Below are 22,223 nucleotides of genomic sequence, written 5' to 3'. Positions count from 1 at the left end.
GGAAGCTACCCAGTGTCCACTGAAAGATGAATCTCTCTCTCTCTCACACACACACAGAGGAATATTACTCAGCTGTAAAAAAAAGAATGAGCTATTGCCATTTACAACAACATGGATGGACTTAGACGGTATTATACTAAGTGACAGACAAGATAGCAGGAGATTCACTTACAAGTGGAATCTATAAAGCAAAACAAACAAGCAAACCAAAAACAGACTCTTAAGTACGGAAATCAAGCTGCTGGTTGCCAGAGCAGAGGTGGATGGGGGATTGGGCAAAATAGATAAAAGGGATTAGGAGGTACAAACTTCCAGGGGTAACATAGTAAGTCTTCCCCCCACAGAGTACTGCTGGCCTGCTGGTCTGTGGCGAGCTGCAGATGCCAGTCTCTGTTCCGTAGGATGGCATTTGTTGAAGTTGTCAAGAACAAGGCTTGCATCAAGAGATACCAAGTGAAATGTAGAAGACGACAAGAGGGTAAAACTGGTAACTGTGCTCAGAAACGCTTGGTAATTCTGGATAAAATAAGTACAACACACCCAAATACAGATGATGGTCCATGTAACCAACAGAGAAATCATTTGTCAGGCTGTTCATGTCCGTACAGAAAGAGAAATGATAGCTTGTGCAGTTCATACTCATGAACTCCCAAAGTATGGTGTGAAGGCTGACCTGAAAAATGATGCTGCGGCATATTGTACAGACCTGCTGCTGGCCTGCAGGCTTCTCAACAGGTCTGGTAGGGACACGACCTATGAAGGCCAAGCAGAGGTGACTGGAGAGGAATGCAATGTGGAAAACACTAACGGTGAACCCGGTGCCTTCACCTGCTGTTCGGATGCAGGGCTGGCCAGAACTACTACTGGAAATCAAATCCGGGGGCCCTCGAGGGAGCTGTGGATGGAGGCCTGTCTGCTGCTGGCAGTACCAAACAATTCCTTGGTTATGATATGGAAAGCAAGGAATTCAAGGGAGAAGTACATCAGAAGCATATCATGGATCAGAATATTGCAGATTAAATGTGTTACCTAACGGAAGAAGATGAAGAGACTTACAAGGAACACTTCTGTCAATACATAAAGAACAAAGTATCTCTGGACATGGTGAAGGAGATGTATAAGAAAGCTCTCGCTGCTACATGAGAGAAGCCAGTCTATGAGAAGAAGCCTAAGACAGAAGTTAAAAAGAAGAGGTGGAACCATCCCAAAATGTCTCTTGCCCAGAAGAAAGACAGGGTAGCTCAGAAGAAGGCAAACTTCCGGGGCGCCTGGGTGGCACAGCGGTTAAGCGTCTGCCTTCGGCTCAGCGCGTGATCCCGGCGTTCTGGGATCGAGCCCCACATCAGGCTCCTCTGCTGTGAGCCTGCTTCTTCCTCTCCTACTCCACCTGCTTGTGTTCCCTCTCTCGCTGGCTGTCTCTATCTCTGTCAAATAAATAAATAAAATCTTTAAAAAAAAAAAAAAAAAGAAGGCAAACTTCCTTAGAGCTCAGGAGCAGGCTGCTGAGAGCTAATAAACCAAAACACAATTTCTATGAAGATTTTTTAGATAAAGATGATAAAAAAATTTATTCGCCAAGTAGCTAAAATAAATAAATAAAAATAAAATAAGTCATGGAGATGAAAAGTACCACATAAAGAATATAGCCAGTAACAACGTAATAACATTGTGTGGTGAAAGACAGTGACTACACTTACCGTGGTGAGTGCTGGGTTACGTACAGAATTGTCAAATCACTACGTTGTACATTTGAAACCAATATGACATTGTATGTTGATTATACTTAAATGAAAATAAATAAATAGCAAACAGAAGTAAAGTGTATCACTACTCAAAAGATTGCAGTTATTCAATTATTTATCTGGAGACATTTAAGAAAAAAAACTTCAAGAAACAATTTTAGTATATTGCTGTAAGATCTAAAAAAAATAAAATACAACTTTGCAAATAAGTCTGACATTCAAATAAAAAATACGACTTTGAAAAGCATTACTATTCAAAGTATGTATAGTTTATATGCTTTCACTTCATTATATTGGAAGCATTTAGCATGTTGATTTACAGCTTATTCTTGCCCTAGATTCAGTATGAGAAAAACTAAATAAGAGGGGAAAAATGAAAAGCAGTCACCATATAGAAACATAAAAGGGAGTTAGAAGGAAACGAGAGAGAAAAACATCAAATGAAAAACATTAAATGTACCAAAGCAGGAGCAACTAGGTAACTAACTCCCTAACTTTAAAAATCTACCTTGAGAGTCAGACAATCTCTCTAATTGTAACCACCCCAAAACTGAAAATCACTCAGAATGCTACCATGGTATTATTCAAATAGCAACAGCATTACATACTAGCTCTATAGATACTGTTTAATATTTATAATATTAATTGCCTGTAAGTTATGATTTGGTCTCTTACTGTAAATCACTCATAGAAATTACATACCTTAAAACCCGCTAAATGCATTGCCAAAATAATCACTTCTATTCATCTTTTAGTTTAAGAGCTAAAAACTCATTTTACTTATTTACAACCATTACCACTCCTCCTCTGAAGGAAAAAATTTGAAATGTAGAGAATTTCAATAAATCCATTTTTGAACTCCTACTGTGTGTCAGGCACAAAGCCTGGCAACGTAGAAAAACAACATCAGTTTTAAGGTCACTTTGCTACTCTGGGTTTTTAAATTCCTTCTTCTTGTTGAGTATATACTGCAGAAACTTCTCAAGTCGTCAAGTAAGACTTTACACTTTGTAATATTTGCAACTGCTTTTTCCATAAATATTTTTACAGAGAGCTGAACTCCTAGAGATAAGTAGTTAAAAGTACTCTGGAGAACCATGATGATGGAGCTTTTCAAAACACTTATGTTCTCTGATGCTAGAAATCTGTGGTATGTGTACAACTCCCAAGAGCAAGCACAATGTAGAAATGTGAGCTGCCCAATAATCTCCGATTTATAATCTTACCTTTAAAATTAGGGTTTACCAGTTCTTTACGATTGGAACACTGAAGGGCATTTCCATAAACCAAGTCCAAAGCACACAGCAGAAGATGATAAGAATTGACCAAATCATCACTAATCATGGGGAAATTACCTACAGGAATGTAAACAGTTACAGAGTATATTTGCATCAACTTTACAATATTTTAAAAGTAATTTCTTCCTTTAATTAAAAGGACATTATGTAACACTGTACCAAAGCTGACTCAAAAGCTACATGAAGTGTTCTGGCAAATTTACATTTTGAAATATTACTCTTAAAGTCTAAGAAATTTCTAAGGGTGTAATGAAAACTAAAACTTTACTAAAAACGACATTCACTCACTCAATATTCATTAAATAAGCATTAAATCTCTAGAAGATGACCAAAATTTTATCACTGTTTTTTTCCTTTGAAAATTTTAAAAACTTCATAAATTATCTCAAACTGTAGGAAATTCTTTTGTATGAAAACATTTTTGTCAAAAAAAATTACTAGATATTGTACACCTGAAACTAATTAACACTGTATGTTAACTATACTGGAATTAAAATTTAAAACTTAACTAATTAAAAACAAAAAAGTAAAAAAAAAAAATACATGGAGACAAACAATGAGATGGTCTAACATCTTTGGGATGCACAAAAAGCAGTTCTAAGAGGGAAACAAAAAAACAAACAAACAAAAAAAAGGATTACTAGACACCCTTAGACGGGAACAGCTGAAAAAGAGTTTTTCATGTATATACCTTAAAAAGACCAAAACCTATAATCAGACTCCTAATAGTAACATTTTAGATACTTTCTACACAGTAATAAAAACTCATACAGATTAATACAACAGGATCACAATGAAAGACCTCTAAGTCTAGAGCTAATATCCTAGGAATAATGTAGATAGATTGTAACAAAGAAAAAAGATACCAAAACGCAAACCTATCGAAACATGCCATTTCTGCAATGCTAGTTTAAGTCTAACACTGAAATCAGTTTTCACAGGCAGGTAAACAGTTTAATTCTCAGAAATTAAGAAATATTTCTAGATTTCTTTTATCACTTCGAGCATATCCATTTTCTCGTTAAACACTGCATATGCATGCTTCCTAATGATTTTACACTCTTATAACATCACATGAATTCAAGTTTAATAGCCAACATACCTCTGAGGGATTATTTCTAAACCTCAGCATTTTCACACATAATGCATGCCTGAATACATACACACACACACACACACACACACACACACTGCTTTGTTTCAGGCTCTTTTTCCCCCTCTCCTTTCCTCCAAAGTTACCACTTACCTCCACATATCAGGATAACTCTTTGTATAGATGAAAACATTCAACAAATCAACTTAAATGAATTAAAGAGAAAAAATTTTTTTCTGTTGTCAGAAAGACAAATGATAATTCACAGCTTGAGTTTTGCATAGATACAACCAAACTAACTTGCCTGGTTCCACTGTAAAGATGTTTCATATTAAAGTATACTCAGGTTCTCAAATGTAAAACAGGAAGTAGCACCTACTGGTTTCAAGCTACAAAGCCCATCACACTGACAAGCCTAAACTTGTCACTGGTTTGTACTTGCCATAAAGCAAAAAAAGAACAGCAGCACTGTAACTTCTAACAAAAAATGGAAAGGCCCCCTAAAGATCAGAATCTTAAATTCCAAGACTGTCCCAACCTGAAATACTTTACATTTCAAATCCTGACTTTAGAAATAAACCTCACTTTGTAAGATAAGTTATCTTTCAAATAAAGATAACTTGTTTAAACTCCAAAGTTGGCTTATTTGTCAGGAACCAGGAGATCAGAGAGTGTAAAACAGGAAGTGGCACCGACTGGTCTTCAGGCCACAAAGGCCTTCGTGATGGCAAGCCCAAACTTGTCACTGGTGTATACGTGCCACAGGAAGTCAACAAAGATAACCGGCAGAAAGTCGGCTTCTGTATCAGGAATGAGATAATCTGGGATTGCCCACAGGCTGCAGGGAAGTCCTGCGAAAGCGGCTGGAGAAGAGTACAACTGCCCCCGAACAACTGAATCAAGAACTGAATAAAACGAATTAAACAACTCTATTAGCAAAGATCCTAGTGAATCATAAAAGATCATAGTGTCAGACAGTGAGGAGACAAAGACTCTTCAGATTAAATAATTACAGATGGAATAATAAAACTCGAACACTGAGTTAACTGCAGAGACAAAAAATATGCCACCCCAGGTGATCAAGTGAAACCAAAATGTACATAAGGACAGTAACAGTCTTTGTAAATAGTTTATATAGTACCAAACACATTCACTCCCAGGTACACGAACACCGTAAGAGACATAAACAAAACAGATAAAAACCCCAGAAGTCATATATACCTGCCCACAATCGAGTAACAAGATTAATACCGTATATAATCCCAGCCACGGCAAGCTAAAAGTGACAGCAAGGGTGACTGCCACTATGAGAACAGTTTACATGCTCCTACACCTTTATTTTGTACCACTTACCACATCACCTTTATCTCCAGTAAAGAAACATACCAGTGTGACGGAAAGCAAAATATCAGCTTATTTTTGGCAGAAGACAGATTTTCTTTTCTTTATTTAAATTCAATTAGCCAACATATAGTACATCATTAGTTTCAGATGTAGTGTTCAATAATTCATCAGTTGCATATAACCCCCAGCTCATCACATCACGTGCCCTCCCCAATGCCCATCATCCAGCTGCCCCATCCTCCCACCCACTTCCCCCTCCGCACCCCTCCGTTTGTTTCCCAGAGGCAAGAGTCTCTCGTGGTTTGTCTCCCTCTCTGACCTCCTCCCACTCAGTTTTCCATCCCTTCGCCTATGATCCTCTGCACTATCTCTTATATTCCACATACAGTGACACCATATGATAATTGTCTTTCTCTGATTGACTTATTTCACTTAGTATAACACCTTCATTCAACCATGTAGCTCAGGGAGGAAGACTGAGCTCTCAATGAACTAGCGACGGAGGACCAGCTATAATCAGACCCATCAAATGCCAAGACCAATGGAGTGACACATCCTTGCTAGAGGGCCTTTGCATCTGGCATGAAACCAAGAGCTAGATCTGGGTTCAAGTCCTAGCTCTGTTTTTAGCAGCTAGTTTTTGGGCCTCAGTTACCTAATCTTAAAAGTAAATAATTTGAGCTACTTGATCTAATAATGAGAATCTCTTACATTTATTTTATTTATTTATTTATTTAAGATTTTATTTATTTATTTGACAGAGAGAGACAGCCAGCGAGAGAGGGAACACAAGCTGGGGGAGTGGGAGAGGAAGAAGCAGGCTTCCCGTGGAGAAGCCTGACGCAGGGCTCGATCCCAGAACTCCGGGATCACGCCCTGAGCTGAAGGCAGACGCTTAACGACTGAGCCAGCCAGGCGCCCCAAGAATCTCTTACGTTTATAAAATTCTTTCCAGCTCTATGATTCTTTGATTATAACTTTGTATTTTATTGGGTTTTCTTCATAGCAAAGGCATTCTACATAGTCTATGTAATTAATGTAACTGTATTTTCTTTTCTTCTTGAGATTACTAAGAACCATTTCTACATAGAAATATAGAGAGGACCCCCCCCAAAAAAAAATTTTTTTTTTTTCACTGAATACAGACCTTGGGTAAGTTAAGGGAGATGGGAAGGGGGAGAAAATAAATTGTATCCAAAGGCATTTGAGCAAGTATATTTATCTGAACAAAATGCAAAAAGTAATCTGAACTACACACACTGAGGGTGAACAGTCACACTCAATGAGGTAAGACGTGGCTCATGAAAAATACAGCTCAAGATACCAGCACAGACGACCGATGTGTTTTCAGTCCGTAACTCAGAAGAACAGCTTTGAGTGGAAAAGATGTTACAGAAGAACAAGATTAAAGGATTTTCCACTGAAGAAGTTTTGGACATTATAAAGAAATTCAAGATTTTTATGCACAGGCACTACTTAAAAACAAATCCGAGATTTAAAAAAACCCTTAAGAAATTTTTCAGTGAGCATCTTTCCCTGATACACATTACAGGTTGACAAAAGTAATATGTGAACATTTAAATAAGCTAACATCTAGATAAATATTGCTCTGTCTTACCTTTTGCATATATAAAGAGCACCCAACAAAAATGGAAAACTTCGGACACAGTACAGGGCTGTCGCCTTTGGGGGAGAAAAAAAAGTCATGAGATAACAGAAGCATTCGAAAAAGACATCACAAATGACTATAAAGTAGGTGAGACACCAAACCCACAGTTAAAGGGAGTAAGAGCAGATTCACTTCATACGGAAAACGTGCAAGAAGTTCTGCTCCAACCAAACACTGGTAAGGACAAAGCCAAAGAAAGAGCTCATCCCAGAAAGAAGACAATTCTGAAGAACTATAAAAGGTTTCTGAGGTCAAGACAAGTAAGGTAGAAAATAAATAAAAACAGTTCTTTTGAGGACATCAGCAAGGCAAATGCTGCTTTTGGACCGTGTATACAATCAGATTATTTCCCCATTTTTTTTTCCTGTATCATAGCTGATGAACTGTAAACCCTCCCTCCCTAAAGACATTCCAGATTACATCAAGTCACAAAAGGACTATTTAATGTAAATTCTGGGCTTCCTAGAATTCTTTATTCCTTTTCGTTAAGACGATTCATTCTATTTTGCCAAGGTGCCTGCTAAAGGGAGTTTCGGACCTGTTTTAAGCTCTTGGCTTTTCTACCAGAACCTCTGGCACTGTTTAGATAAGACATCTGTGGTCTCCACATCCCAACAAGGAGCTCTGAGGAGAAGCAGCAGGACATGGGGTTTAGTTTCCCCCACTGCCCCGCTAGGCACACTTGCTCTCTGTGTGCCTCTGTCTCGTCTGCTGAACGATTATTCTACTCGGGCACAGTTTTGTACTTAGTCACCAGTTCATGGCAAGGATTAAATGTCAGTGCCCTGCTTTTAAAAGTGGCCTCTCAGGGTGCCTGGGTGGCTCAGTCGGTTAAGCATCTGACTCTTGATTTTGGCTCAGGTCATGATCTCAGAGCTGTGGGATCGAGCCCCTCATTGGGCTCCACACTCAGCGCAGAGTCTGCTTGAGTGTCTCTCTCTCTCTCCAATTTTCGTGCATGCTCTAAGATAAATAAACAAATAAAATCTTTTTAAAAAATTAAAAAATACAAAATAAAAGTAGCCTCCCTACCATAGGCACATGAGAAACTATCCAGTTTTAAGGCCTACCAAGATAAAAGCCAGACTTTTTAGCTTAACACTCAAGCCACTCTAAAAACTGAATCTTTAACTTGAGAACCCAAGAACTTAACCTACTAGGCCAAACTGCGTCTTACTTTGCCATTTTGGCGTATTTCTTCTTTATCCTATGCAACGAAGGCTCTATCTACACCTCCAAATTCATTGCAATCCTACCCATTATTCCTTACTCTATGAAAACTTAGCTGACTGGGTCATGTACCGTGGTTTAATTCTGGTTCAGAAGCTGTACGTTTCTGTTATCTTTTGCATTCTACATGCCTCCTCTCCACAACTATTCTGTAAGCTCTCAAAAGACAGTGGCTGTGGGTTTTTGGTGTTGTTTTTTTTTTTTTTAAAGACTTGTGTCCAAGGGTGCCTGGGTGGCTTAGTCGGTTAAGGATCCAACTCTTTTCTTTTAAAGATTTTATTTATTTATTTGACAGAGAGAGAGACAGCCAGTGAGAGAGGGAACACAGGCAGGGGGAGTGGGAGAGGAAGAAGCAGGCTCCCAGCGGAGAAGCCTGATGTGGGGCTCGATCCCAGGACTCTGGGATCATGCCCTGAGCCGAAGGCAGACGCCCAATGACTAAGCCACTCAGGTGCCCCAAGGATCCAACTCTTGACTTTGGCTCAGGTCATGATCTCAGAGTTGTGGGACTGAGCCCCACGTCAGGCTCTGCGCTGAGCATGGAGCCTGCTTAAGATTCTCTCGCTCCCTCTCTTTCTTTCGCTCTCTCAAAAATGAATAAATACTTGTGTCCTATATAATACCTAATAACATACTTCACACAGTAAGTTCTCAATAAATACCCAGTAACAAACTTTCAAAGTATGTGTGAGATGCAGTACAGAGTCATGGTGAAGCGCAGGGGCTCTGTGAGCAGACCACTAATTTCAATAATAGCTCCACACTTACTGTGTGACCCTGACCAAATTACTTCACCTCTCAAGGGCTTAGGTTCCCCCACCTGTAACAATAACATCAACCTTATATGGTTGTCCTAGGGATTCACTGAAGGACTACAGGTTTAAATCTTAGAACAGTCCCCATAATAAATGCTCAGTAAACGGTACATATCATTACTATTAGCCAAAAGTACTAATAAATGTATACGGAGTGATCTAAATGTAAAAATTTTTTAAATAAAGTTATCTTACAATTTTCTTAACTACAATTAGGTTGTATACACACCCTACAAAGTATCAAAGCAAGTACAATCTAAAATCATTTTCTACAACACTCCAAAGAAAGTAGATATTCTCTATCTTTCTATAAATGATGACATCAGCCTCACTCAGACTTAGAACAAAGCATCTATCCAAAGTCTGGAAATAGTTCTCAAAAATTACAAGCAAACTAGAGCAGCTGCTTCCTTAACAGTGGGGTCAACTATCTAAGAAAGTGTAGAGCTTCTTCTATTTTTAAAAGCTGCTCACTTGGGGCGCCTGGGTGGTTCAGTCAGTTAAGCATCTGCCTTCAGCTCAGGTCATGATCCCAGAGTCCTGGGATCGAGCCCCATGTCGGGCTTCCTGCTCAGCAGGGAATCTGCTTCTCCTTCTGCCTCTGCTCCTGCTCCATTTCTCTCTCTCTTGCTCACTCTCTCTCTCAAATAAATAAAATTAAAAAAAAAAAAAAGGTGCTCACTTAACTATAAACATCCTTCACAATTTGAGGAAAAATTTGATATCAAAAAAGAGGCAAAAAAAAAAAAAAGGAAGAGAGGCAAACATTATTCATTCAATTATAATAACTCCTTTTCCCTGACTTTCTTTGTCAACATTGTTCTAGTTCTAATTTAAGAACAATTTCCATTTCTACTTTATGAAAAAGGTTCATGATAAAGGTAGAGAATTTGCATCCCATGATTGCCTTTTATCTATCAGGAAAGATGAAAACACTGAGTCAGAATGAGTTTATAGATTTTGCAGACATGATCAGAAAGCACAAATTCATAATAGTTTCAGGTCCCCTATTCTCCCCCATCCAGTTTCTCTATTCTTGATTGCCTGTCAAACGTCAAAATACATACAGAAGCCAGTTCGAAGGGGATTAACTGTTACTAAGCTGGACATAAAAGTCAAATAATAGAAACAGTCAACACAGACAGTATCAGAAAATTAAGAAGTCTTGGGGCGCCTGGGTGGCACAGCGGTTAAGCGCCTGCCTTCGGCTCAGGGCGTGATCCCCGCGTTGTGGGATCGAGCCCCACATCAGGCTCCTCTGCTATGAGCCTGCTTCTTCCTCTCCCACTCCCCCTGCTTGTGTTCCCTCTCTCACTGGCTGTCTCTATCTCTGTCGAATAAATAAATAAAATCTTTAAAAAAAAAAAATAAGAAGTCAATTTCTATACTTAAGGTGGCCAATTAGTGAAAATATCTAAGGTCTGACTTTTGTATTTTTGGGTGCTTAAATGAAAAGGGAAAGTTTATAGAAACAATAATTCCATGCATTTTGCAATATGAAGGAAGCCAAATTCTTCATGGCTAACATGCAATGAGAAGCAAGAAATTATTATTAAAAGAGAGCTATAGGAAAGAAAGATTATTTATGAAATCACATTTTTTTTTTAAGACTAGCAAAATATGGGGTGCCTGGACCCTGGGATCAGCCCTACCATCAGGCTCCCTGCTCTGCAGGGAGTCTGCTTCTCCCTCTCCCTCTCCCTGCCACTCCCTCTGCTTGTGCTCTCCTTCTCTCTGTCAAATAAATAAATAACATCTTAAAATAAATAAATAAATAATGTTAACAGGCAGCCTGATGGAAAAAGAACAAATTCAAACTTTGGAGTCAACAGGCTCCAAATTCCAAGCGTGCCAATTATTGAGGGAACAAAAAAAAAAAGACTAGCAAAATAGGGGCATCTGGGTGGCTCCGTGGTTAAGCGACCAAATCTTAATTTCCATTCAGGTCATGATCTTGTGGGTTGTGAGACTGAGCCCCACGACAGCCTCTTAGCTGGGCGTGGAGCCTGCTTAAGAGTCTCTCTGTGCCCCTCCCCCCACCTCGTGTGCATGCACTCTCTCTCTAAAAAAACAAAACAAAAAAAACTAACAAAATAAACTGAGGGACACAAACTGAGGGATCAGAACTGTAGCGCAGATTTTAAAAAAATGTATATTCCTAACAAATATAAAAACATACCGCTGTTTTCTTCCTCTCTGCTGACGAGGCTGCTCCTCTTGAGGATATTTAAAAATGTCCTGAAAAATGGGTTCATATTTCTTAAAAATTACCGCTGAAACAGTGAAGTTTCTTTCTAATCTCTCAGTACGTTCTCTGAAATGTGGGGGTAGATTTGCCATGTCTTCCCACTTCTTCATCTTGTTAAAAAATTCAATTAAGCTGATAGCAAAAATAAAAAAGGAGATATTTTCAAAATTAACACAAATGTAATTAAATCAAAATTTAACTCATTAAATTATATATTTTAGATAAAATCACAATTCATGCCTCTGACTAGGTTAATCTTTTACACAGTTGGGTTTATTTCTCTGATTTTCCTAATCTGTTTTTCTGAGATTACCTGAGGGTTTTATTTTTTTAATTAGGAAATATACAAAAATACAAAATAATTAATCAGAGTAATGGTACCAACACTTACGTACCCAACTGCCAGATTTAACAAATGTTAACGTATTGAATAAAATTTGCCACATTTGTTTCAGGTTCTACAGAAACAGCCAAATTCCCATTTGTACTCCTCCCCAAACCCACATCCCCCTCTGCCTCCCCAAAGATAACCACCACTCTAAAGTCAGTCCGAATCCTTCCCATCCATGTTCTTATGCTTACTACTTAGTGTACCTACTATATGGATCTATATGTATCCAGAAACAGTAAGGAGTATCTTTTGTTATGTGTGGCTTTAAGATTTTACATAAACAGTATCATACTCTAAGTAGCATTCTGCAACTTGCTTTTTCATTCAATGTTTCTTAGATTAACATTGATACATGCAGATCTCACTCACTTTAATTGTTAAAAATATTCCTTCATATGAACTACCGTGACTCTTTGCATTCATTCCCCAACCAATGGTAATTGAGGTTTCTAATTTTACATTATGACAAAAAAAAAAATGCTGTAATCACCACATTCTTGTACACGCACGTAAGAGCTTCTTTAGGGACAACAGCAAGAAGGAGAATTGCTGAGTCAGAGACTGGGCATCTTCAACTTTACTAGATATTGTCAAATTTCCCATTCCAGTACCCATGCCGATTTATACTCTCACCAATGTACGCCAGCCATACAGATTTCCTGTTTCCCTACATTAATGACTAAAGCTGGTTTTACCAGACTTCAAATTACCCCAATCTGATGAGAATAACAGCTACCTTGTTTTTAATTTGAACTTCCTTGGTTACTAGTGAAATTAAACATCTTTATATACACCTATTAGCTATGTGAGTTTTGACCTGGGGAAACCACATCCCTTACCCCTTGTTTTCTAGCTGTTTGTCAGTCATGCGACCATTTGTTAGTAGCTCTTTATGTAATTCTGGATACTGACCTTTTGTCAGTTATACACATTGTAAGTATCTTCTCCCGATATATGCTCTGTTTTTAACCCATTTTAGTCCATTATGGCAGAAAAGTACATAATCTGAACTCAAAGGTAAAAATTTAAAGGGAGAAACTGAGGTTTTCAAATGGAAATACAACTGAAGCCTAGGACTGTATTTTTGCATTAAAATGTTGGAAAGTTCAGTTTACTATGGTTCATGATGATGATACCATAACTTGACCTTTGCTTCTAAAGTTCCTTATCTGTCACTTAACTGGATTACTCTACCTCCCCTTTTCTTCTCCGTAATGATTGTATTTTTGCACCTTATTTAAGTCCACTTCTGCAGGCTCAGCCCAGGGGTTCAACTCTTTATGCACTGCCTCCTGTTCTCAGGCCTAAATATAACTCAGGATGGAGTTCAAGGTTAATAAGTAGACTACAGCTAAAATATTACATTTCTTGTTATTTTAATAGTAAGTGATTTTTAAGCCATTAAGTACGTAAATTTTGACTGTGGCATTCTCCCCCACCAAGTGCCAAATATCCTTTTTCCACCAATCTTTAATAAGTCATAAAAGAAAATTGACCCAAAAGGCACAAATAATAAATGTAATCAATTCTAGTGAATTGAACGGATAGAAAAAGCAATTTCTGCCTCTTCTTTAAAACATTATTTGACCCTTTCAATAACTGATAGTAATAGTGTTGCTTATCCCCACAAACAGGAAACAGAGAAGTCTTTACACATTCCATATAATAAAATACAAATCCTGTGCAGGTAGCTCTAAGTTTAACACCATATTTTGTTTACCTTTACAATTTAGAGTATATCCTAAAGTTTCTCAATATCCTTATTTAGAATTCTCTCAATACTGTACAATGATAAGTCATAACCTTTAATAGTAAACTCTTCATACAAATGCCTAATACATTAAAATTTCCATACTTTTCACTAAAGAAGTAAAGTATAATAGACACTTAGATGTGGCAAAGGAAAACCATGCTACTTTCTAAATTCAGCACTCTATAGGTACAAACGCCTGGGAAATGATGAGAGAATTCTTTACTATCACTATGATTTTTGAGCTTTCATATTTGTCACACTCTACCTTTCAAACACTGACATAGTTACCTCTGCTCTGAACATCGCAGGATTCTAGTTAAAGATACATAGTTTCCTTCAACTGTCCCTTTGCTTACAGTTGGCACAGATTTTCTGCAAGCCACATATAAGGCACATGCTAACCAATGAAGATCATTTCCCTGTAAAATAAAAGAAAATTGAGTTTTAGCTAATGACCAATATAAACATTTCAATATAATAAACTTTTTGGATTAAATGGAAGGCATTATTTTTGTTTGTGGGAAACTGTATTTTCAATGATGGCTCTATCCCATGTGCTCTTTATACTGTGACATTGACATTTTCACCCTGAGAGATAGGAATCTGTGTTCTTGTTCCCTCATTTTCAACTGTCTCCTCTAACAGCACATGTGAAAATGATGCTATGTAACTTGCAAGATCATAAAGGGCAATAAAGATTCTACCTGGCTCACTCTCTCAGCACACGTGCCCTGGGTGTCTCAGTGTGGGACAAATTAACAGTCAGAGACTCAATTTTCTTACCTGAGGGCTGTGAGAATGAAATGACTTACAAGCATAAAGCACAGAAAATACAAGAAATCAAAAGATAAAATTCTATAACCAATACTCTGTATTAAATATCATATGGGGGTGTCTGGGTGGCTCAGTCAGTTAGTGTCTGCCTCCTGCTCAGGTCAGGATCCCAGGGTACTGGGATCAAGCCCTGCATGGAGCCCTGCATCGGACTCCCTGCTCAACAGGGAGTCTGCTTCTCTCTCTCCTCCCCGCTCCTTCTCTCTCCAGCTATCTCTGTTGCTATCTCTGTCTCTCTCTCCCTCTCAAATACGTAAATAAAATCTTTCTAAAAAATATCATGAATCTTATTTTCCATTGTACACATCCATGAGACTGACATCCTACGTTGTCTTATGGCATACCCGACCGCAAGCTCCGCAAGGGCAGAGATTTTTAAGTTTTGTTCGCTGCTCTGTCCCCACCATCTACAACAGTATCTGGCAAAGAAGAGGTAATAAGGAAATATTTGATAAATGAATATTCATTCATTCATTGGGTAAACTGAGCTAAGAGTCTGAAATCCAAGTCTTTAAAAAATTGAGTAATCAAACGTGTCTTCAAAAATAATTTACTAATCATCTATTGTTTGTCACCTGCTCATATAACACTGCACTTCATACAACTTAACCTCTATGAGCTGAAATACCTCAGCTGTATGGTGATAATACTTGTTCTATCCAATTTAAAAGATTATCGTGAGGATAAAATGAGAGCTTATTTGGAAACACCTATGGCCATCACCAAAGAACCACTGGAAACCAATGACCACAGAACCACTGAGGAGTAAATAGGAATATGGCCTAATTCAGCCACACCACCTACGTTTACGAAGGAGCTCTCTGTGAACTCTCAAGCACCGTCCATGACCACCTTATGTGCCAGAAACCACATGTTACCTTATTAAACCGTCAGAACAACTGTATGAGGTTGGTACAAATACCTCAAATTTACATATCACAAAATTGAGTTTTGGAGTGGTTAACTAAATTGTCCAAAGTCACCTAGGTCTGTCAAGTTCTAAAACTACTATATTACTAGCCTTTCCACCACCCTGTAGATATAACTACAGGGAGAAGGAACTGAAATAAGATTCTATTAATGCAAGAATAAATAGAAAGTAACTTTAGTGAGTCACATACAAGCAAAAACTACCCTATTATTATAATTAAGCAATACCTTGATTAGGCCTTCCCACTCTGAGTCTATCTGCCCCGCTCTTTCCACAAACTGTAAAACAACTTACGAAAATCATATGGCCCCCTGTTTAATGCCACACACAAGCAAACAGCTGATAAACAATCCAGACTTCCGTGTCACTTCCCATTGGTTCATAAAGGGGAGGTGCCTACAGAGTTGAGCCTCACTGGCTAGAATGGCCATTTTTCTCATCTGCAAGCCCCGTCCGAAGAAAGGGACATAACATGCCTAAATCAGAGCAGATACAGAGTCCTGTGCAACGTCTGGGGTGACCAAAAGGTCCTCAAGGTCGTCGCAGTCCGGACTTCCTAGGGACAAATGGGGGGCGTGTATCTATATGCAGGTAGGCAGAAAGCCCATTTCATTTGCCCTAAGGAAGAGTCGCCTTAGTTTACACACAAACACAGCCCGAAACTTAACGACGCGTTTACTCTACGGATGCAATGCCGAGACAAAGGCAATTTGGTACAGCCGGAAAAGAACTGAAGGAGCAGCCTAGCAACCGAGGCGCTAAAATCGAGCTAATCCCCGTGGGAGCACAGCCAAGTTCCCTCCCCTTCTCCTTACGGTCTCCACAACTGCACCTGTTCATTCTGCCAACAAGGTGGTTGTATTTTTGCAATCGTGACCCCAGCACGACCTCAGCCTCGCGCTGCCACTTTAGGGCAAGAGGTGTTCCCCACTCGGAACCCGAAAAGGAACAGCTGCGAGAGGGCTCACTTGCAGGGCCGCTAAGAGCTTTCCGAAAGCCAGGTCTCCAGGACTAAGGCGCGCAGGGTTGATTCCCACCGCTCCGCAGGCTGGGGAGCGGAGACCCGGGGCCTGCCCGCGGGTCCCTGCAGGGCGCCCGACCCGGGGAGGGGAGGGGCCCCATTCCCGCGGCGGGGCGCGACGACTAGGCCCTGAAAGCCCCTCCTCTCCTCCCCCGGGCGCACCTCCAGCGTGTAGCTCTCGCTCATGTTGCGGTAGCTGTCCCAGGCCTCCGCCCGCGCCGCCTCGTCCATGTTTAGGCGGCTGCACAGCTCGTCGAACCGCTGCTGGGTCTGAGGGGCCGGCGACCGGGCCGTCTGCGCGGCGTCCTCCGCCTCCCCGTCGTCTTCCTCCTCCTCGTCCGAGGCTGCCGCCGCCGGAGGAGGAGGCGGAGGCGGCGGCGACTGGTCGCCTCCCGACGGCATAGCGCACCCCTGGGCGGCCGGTCCTCAGGTGAACTGAGGGCCGGAGCCCGCAGCCATTCAAACCGCGAAGCGCCCGCCCGTCGGCCGTCCGCACAGCGACTGCGCCGCCACCAAGGAAGCTAGACCTTAAGTAGGCACCCGTAGTTCTGAGCGTGGCCTGCTGGGAAATGTAGTCCGAGCCGGAGGCCCACGGGGTCCAAAAATCATGTTAAAAAAAAAATCAACCCATGTAGTGTTCCTTGGGCTAAAATAAAAGCGGCTTTGCTATGTTTTAATTACGCCCCCGTGGTGGGACCATTCAGCAGGGCTGTACTGAAGAGAAAACACCCAAGAAACATTGGCTCGTGATGGTTTAGTATCCAAGGTGTCTCCAAAATTTATACTCATTATCTAGGTGTCCTTATCTCTAAAATCAAAATAATAGCAAACAAGGCCTAGCTGCGTAAGTTCGAATTTCAACATTGCTTCTAATTTCTCATTCTTTCCTGTTTTAATTTTATGTGAGCCTTTCAAATAATCATTGGATTTTTTTTAAAGCAATAATTCTTTTATTTCCCAAAGGGCAAATTTTACCTTCACTCTAAGTGATATGTTTGTACTATCCTCAGTTGGCTTAACTTTATTCCTTTATTTTTTTAAAAGATTTTATTTATTTATTCGACAGAGACAGAGACAGCCAGCGAGAGAGGAACACAAGCAGGGGGAGTGGGAGAGGAAGAAGCAGGCTCACAGCAGAGGAGCCTGATGTGGGGCTTAATCCCATAACGCGGGGATCACGCCCTGAGCCGAAGGCAGACGCTTAACCGCTGTGCCACCCAGGCGCCCCTATTCCTTTATTTTTACTTTGCTTTCTCTTTCAGACTTGAATCACTTTAATAACAATCCTCTGATTTATAAGTGGGTATAGTAGAAGACATTTTTGTGTTTGAGGAACCAGTAATGCATTGCTAATTGCCATGGGGTCACTTCTCTCTTCAGGGACCCTTTGAACCCAGCCACCTACTGTGAGGAAACCCAGGTTACTTGGAGCAGCATATTATCAATGGTAGACAAAGTTGGGCATTAATTAAAGGGGTGAAAACAGATTTTGTTCAGACACTACTGGCAATAAGGGAAAGAGCTGAGCTCCATTCCAATCTACAGAGGTGATAGGATGACTTAAAGGGAGAATGAAGGATGAGGGATGGGAGAGAGGGGCACTCAACAGAAACATTACAAAGGGTTGGTGAGTCTCAATGTGATTAGGCCAGCTGCAGCTACTAACAGGCAATTTATTGAAGTTAGGGTTCTAACTTCCTACAGAGACTAGGAGACAGAGGCCCTATATGGCTTTCAGATTACTGAGAAACACACTTCAAATTGCAGGAGATACCTACACATCTCAAAGGGACAGAGGAAGGAGTCACCATTAGAAGCACTCTTGGGTAAATGCTATAAGAAAGGGAGGTCTCTGGGGCACCTGGTTGGCTCAGTCGGTGAAGCGTCTGTCTTCAGCTCATGCCATGATCCCAGGGTCCTGGGATTGAGCCCTGCATCAGGCTCCCTGCTCAGCGGAAAGCCTGCTTCTTCCTCTCCCTTTGCCTGCCACTCCCCCTGCTTGTGCTGTCCCTATCAAATAAACAAATACAATGAAGACAGACAGACAGACAGACAGAAAGAAAGAAAGAAAGAAAAAAAGAAAGAAAGAAAGGTAGGTCTGGGATCTATCATCAGGTGTTGGCTAGAACAAATGGTAAATTCTGGCAGCCTTGAGTTTTCTCAGACAGGCATTTTATTTTATTTTTAAAGATTTTATTTATTTATTTGATAGAGAGAGACAGCCAGCGAGAGAGGAAACACAAGCAGGGGGAGTAAGAGAGGAAGAAGCAAGCTCCTAGTGGAGAAGCCTGATGTGGGGCTCGATCCCAGAATGCTGGGATCACGCCCTAAGCTGAAGGCAGACGCTTAACGACTGCACCACCCAGGCGCCCCTCTCAGGCAGGCGTTTTAATGAAGGGTGGCAGTCATCCTAGAGCACAGCCTTGTGCTGCTGGAAACTGTGCTATGGTTTGGTCATCTCTTACTACAGAAGTTTGGAGGAGAGTTCACAGTTCTCACCGTGTGCATAGGACCGGAGGCCCCAACCCACAGCCCCAGCTGTATTGAATGAGCCAGTTTGGAAGCAGATACTCCAGCCTTCGGTCAAGCTGTCCCACCTAATGTTGTATGGAGCAGAGGTGAACCTTGCCGCTGATCCCGGCCCAACTGCAGATTTGTGAGCAAAAGAAACGATGACTATGCTTTCAAGTCACAAAGTTTTAGGGTGGCTTGTTAGGCAGCAATAACCAATCACTGGGGCACCTGGGTGGCTTAGTCAGTCACACATCTGACCCTTGATTTCAGCTCAGATCTTCATCTCGGCTCAGATCTTCATCTCAGGGTCATGAGCTTCAGCCCCACGTTGGGCTCCACACTGTGAATCTACATAAAAAAAAAAAAAAGAAAAAAGAAAAAAAACCAAACACCTATGGAGTATAAGACATGTTTTCTATCAACTGTTTTTATAGGACCCTCAATTTTGCGTGTGTAAAACCCTTACCCTGTTGTGATATGATAGCCCATTAGAATGTCAAAGCCCATAAAAGGCTGTCTTCTAGAAATAAACTTTACTTTTACATTGTATATACAACCTTAAAATACATGCCTTAACTGCGAATCTTCACATAAACTTTCGTAAGACAAAACATGGTGGTCTTGAAACTTTTTGGTCATGTCCCCCTAAAAGAATTGTCTTCTAGCGTGTTTTAAAGCTGACATCTAAAATTTTTCATTCAAAGTTTGGTCAGGTGTAATATCCTACACACAACTACAAACCTTTTAAAACAAAACTGTTACTAACCTATTTCCAATGGACTCATAACAATTTGATACTATCATCCATTTTAAAAATCCACGAACAAAACTTTGCTTTAACAATTAGAAATTTTACATCCTTCCTTTCTCTCCTCGACCTCACAGTCCCATCCTACTCCAACAAAATTTTATCCTGATAAGTTTTGCGTTTGAAAGTTCTTTATGGATTCCTTTCCTACTTCTTTCAGGAAAAACGTACATGCAAATGAATTTTTTCAAGTATCCTTCTTATTCTTTTACGTCAGATTTGTTGAGGTGCAATATGCATGTGGTAAAATTTACTCTAGTAAGTGTGCAGTTCTATGAATTTTGACAAATACATATAGATATGGTCACCACAATCACACTATAGAACATTTCCATCACCTGAAAAGTTTCCTCGTGTCCCTTCTTCATAAACCCCTCATTACCTATCCTCTGGCAACCTCGGACCAATTTTTTGTCCTCATAGTTTTTCCTCTTTTCCAAAATGTCACATAAATGTCATCATAGGACATGTAGCCTTTGAGTCTGGCTTCTTTCAACTTAGCATAATGCCTTTCAGATTCGCCCACGTGCCTGTAGTTTGTTCCTTTTTAATGATAAGTAATCTTCTATGGTATGAACGTCCCAGCTTTCAGTTATCCATTCAACAGTTGAAGACTCTTGGTTTTTTCCAGTTTAGGGCGATTGTGAGAAAAGCCACCGTCACGTTTACGTAAATGTTTTCGCGTAACATAAGTTTTTCATTACTCTTGGGTCAACACCTAGGAGTGTGCTATGGCCTGAATGTTTGTGTGCTCCCCAAATGCATATGTTGAATTCCTAACCCCCAATGTGATTGTATTTGCAGATAGGGCTTTGAGTAGGTGCTTAAGGCTAAACGAGGTCATAAATGTGTGGCCTCATAAGAAAGTCACGTGTACAGACTGAGGAAAGGCCGCATGAGCCCATGGGGAGAAGTCACCCTTGCAGGCAAAGACAGAGTGGTATTACTGGGTTATATGATTAATGTTAAACTTTATAAGAAACTGTCAATTTTCTTCTAAAGTGGCTCTATCATTTTACATTCCCACCCACAGTGAAATTTACATTTGGGGACTAAGTGGTACAAGCTTCCGGTTATAAAATAAGTCATGGGATGTAATGTACCACATAGGGAATAGAGGCAATAATATTCTAATAACTTTGTACAGTGACAGAGGGTAACTAGACTTATCGTGAGGATCATCTCATAATGTATAAAAATATCGAATCACAGCAATATAGACCTGAAACTGATGGAATGTCATTATTCTTAAATTTAAAAAAACATAAGCTTAAATTTATCTCCTATGATCATGAAGCTGTAAGTGTTGTATTCCTTTCAGATTGAGTGATCAGATGGCTTTTATGGCTACTGTGGCTTCAACTTGTGTTCGCAATTTGTTTCTGTGTCTCCCACAATTATTCAAAGAAAAAGGTGTTGGTACCAGCAAAAACCAGTTGAGGGCGCTATCGACTCAGGTAAGGCTGAGACCAATGCCTATTTCACCTGGTATGTGAGGAGTCTCTTCTTGAGACCTGAGTTAACTAGCATTTTATCTGTGATTAACTCTAGTTAGGCGTCTGTGTCCCTTAAGGACTGATACTATAAGCCCCTCAAACCAGCTTTCCCTAATGAGAATGAGAATCTGCCTGCTAAAAATTCAATTCACCGTATGAATTACAAAAACTAACTAGATTGAGGGGCACCTGGGTGGCTCAGTCAGTTAAGCGGCTAACTCGATTTCAGTTTAGGTCATGATCTTGGGGTCCTGGGATTGAGCCCCACATCAGGTTCTGTGCTAAGTGGGGAGCCTGCTTGAGGATTTTCTCTCTCTCCCTCTCCCTTTGCCCTCCCCAAGCTCCTGCTCTCTCTCTTCTCTCTCTCAAATAAATAAATAAATAAATAAATCTTTAAAAAAAACCAAACAACTAGCTAGATTGAATACACACGGGGAAGCCTTGACAGTCTTGAATGAATACAACCTGTCCTGTTAGTCCTCTATAAACAATTATAAACAATTGCTGTTATAAACCATCATTGCCTCATGATGCCTGTGAGGTCTGTTGGAGTGGGTATTAGGATATACCTTCAACTGCTTTGTACTATTGAGTTTTAAGACACTCTGTCTAATTTGTGAGTAACATTTTTTTCACTCATTTATGACATTCCAACAGTAATTTAGTTGCAAAATTTAAAAAAATAAGCGCTTTGTCTATTTTTATCTTCCTTCTTGAATTCAGGCTATACGATGTTTCTTTCACTGAAGTACCAGATGACCTGTTGATAACCCATTTTCTCCTTTCTTTTATTGGGGGGAGGAGTGCTTGCAAACAAGGTAATGGAAGGGGCTGGGAGTATGCATCAAGTTAACGACCTATAGGGCCTGAGGGAGGGCCTTACTTTGAGTGGAGAGCACAGACATTAATGACTGAACTTAAGAAATCAATCTTGACCACAAAAGACCTCCAAAAGCAAAAGCAACCTTGAGAAAGAAGAACAAAGTTGGAGGCATCACCCTTCCTGATTTCAAACTATACTACAAAGCTATAGTAA

General features: G+C 40.1%; 1 protein-coding gene and 1 pseudogene across 2 annotated transcripts in view; one reads left to right on the top strand and one right to left on the bottom strand.

The window, feature by feature from the left end:
* Nucleotides 1–16,875, bottom strand: part of RBL2 (RB transcriptional corepressor like 2) — a 50,445-nt gene extending 33,570 nt beyond the window's left edge. Inside the window, exons 1-5 of one of the 2 annotated variants that reach the window (XM_040633304.1) lie at nt 16,532–16,875; nt 13,872–14,002; nt 11,371–11,571; nt 7,096–7,160; nt 2,969–3,097 (exon numbers count right to left, since the gene is read on the bottom strand). In XM_040633304.1, the coding sequence (XP_040489238.1) occupies nt 2,969–3,097; nt 7,096–7,160; nt 11,371–11,571; nt 13,872–14,002; nt 16,532–16,771 (766 nt within the window). In that variant the 5' untranslated portion in view covers nt 16,772–16,875. Of the gene's footprint in view, nt 1–2,968; nt 3,098–4,286; nt 4,611–7,095; nt 7,161–11,370; nt 11,572–13,871; nt 14,003–16,531 lie in introns of those variants that run through there. The other variant, XM_040633305.1, reaches the window with a different exon arrangement.
* LOC103673795 lies at nt 55–1,374 on the top strand (annotated as a pseudogene).
* Nucleotides 16,876–22,223: the final 5,348 nt, after the last annotated feature.

Source organism: Ursus maritimus, unplaced genomic scaffold (genome assembly GCF_017311325.1).
Source record: "Ursus maritimus isolate PB19 unplaced genomic scaffold, ASM1731132v1 scaffold_19, whole genome shotgun sequence".
Taxonomy (NCBI): domain Eukaryota; kingdom Metazoa; phylum Chordata; class Mammalia; order Carnivora; family Ursidae; genus Ursus; species Ursus maritimus.
Note: the sequence above shows the minus strand (reverse complement) of the source record. Positions and strands in the feature narration are given on the sequence as shown.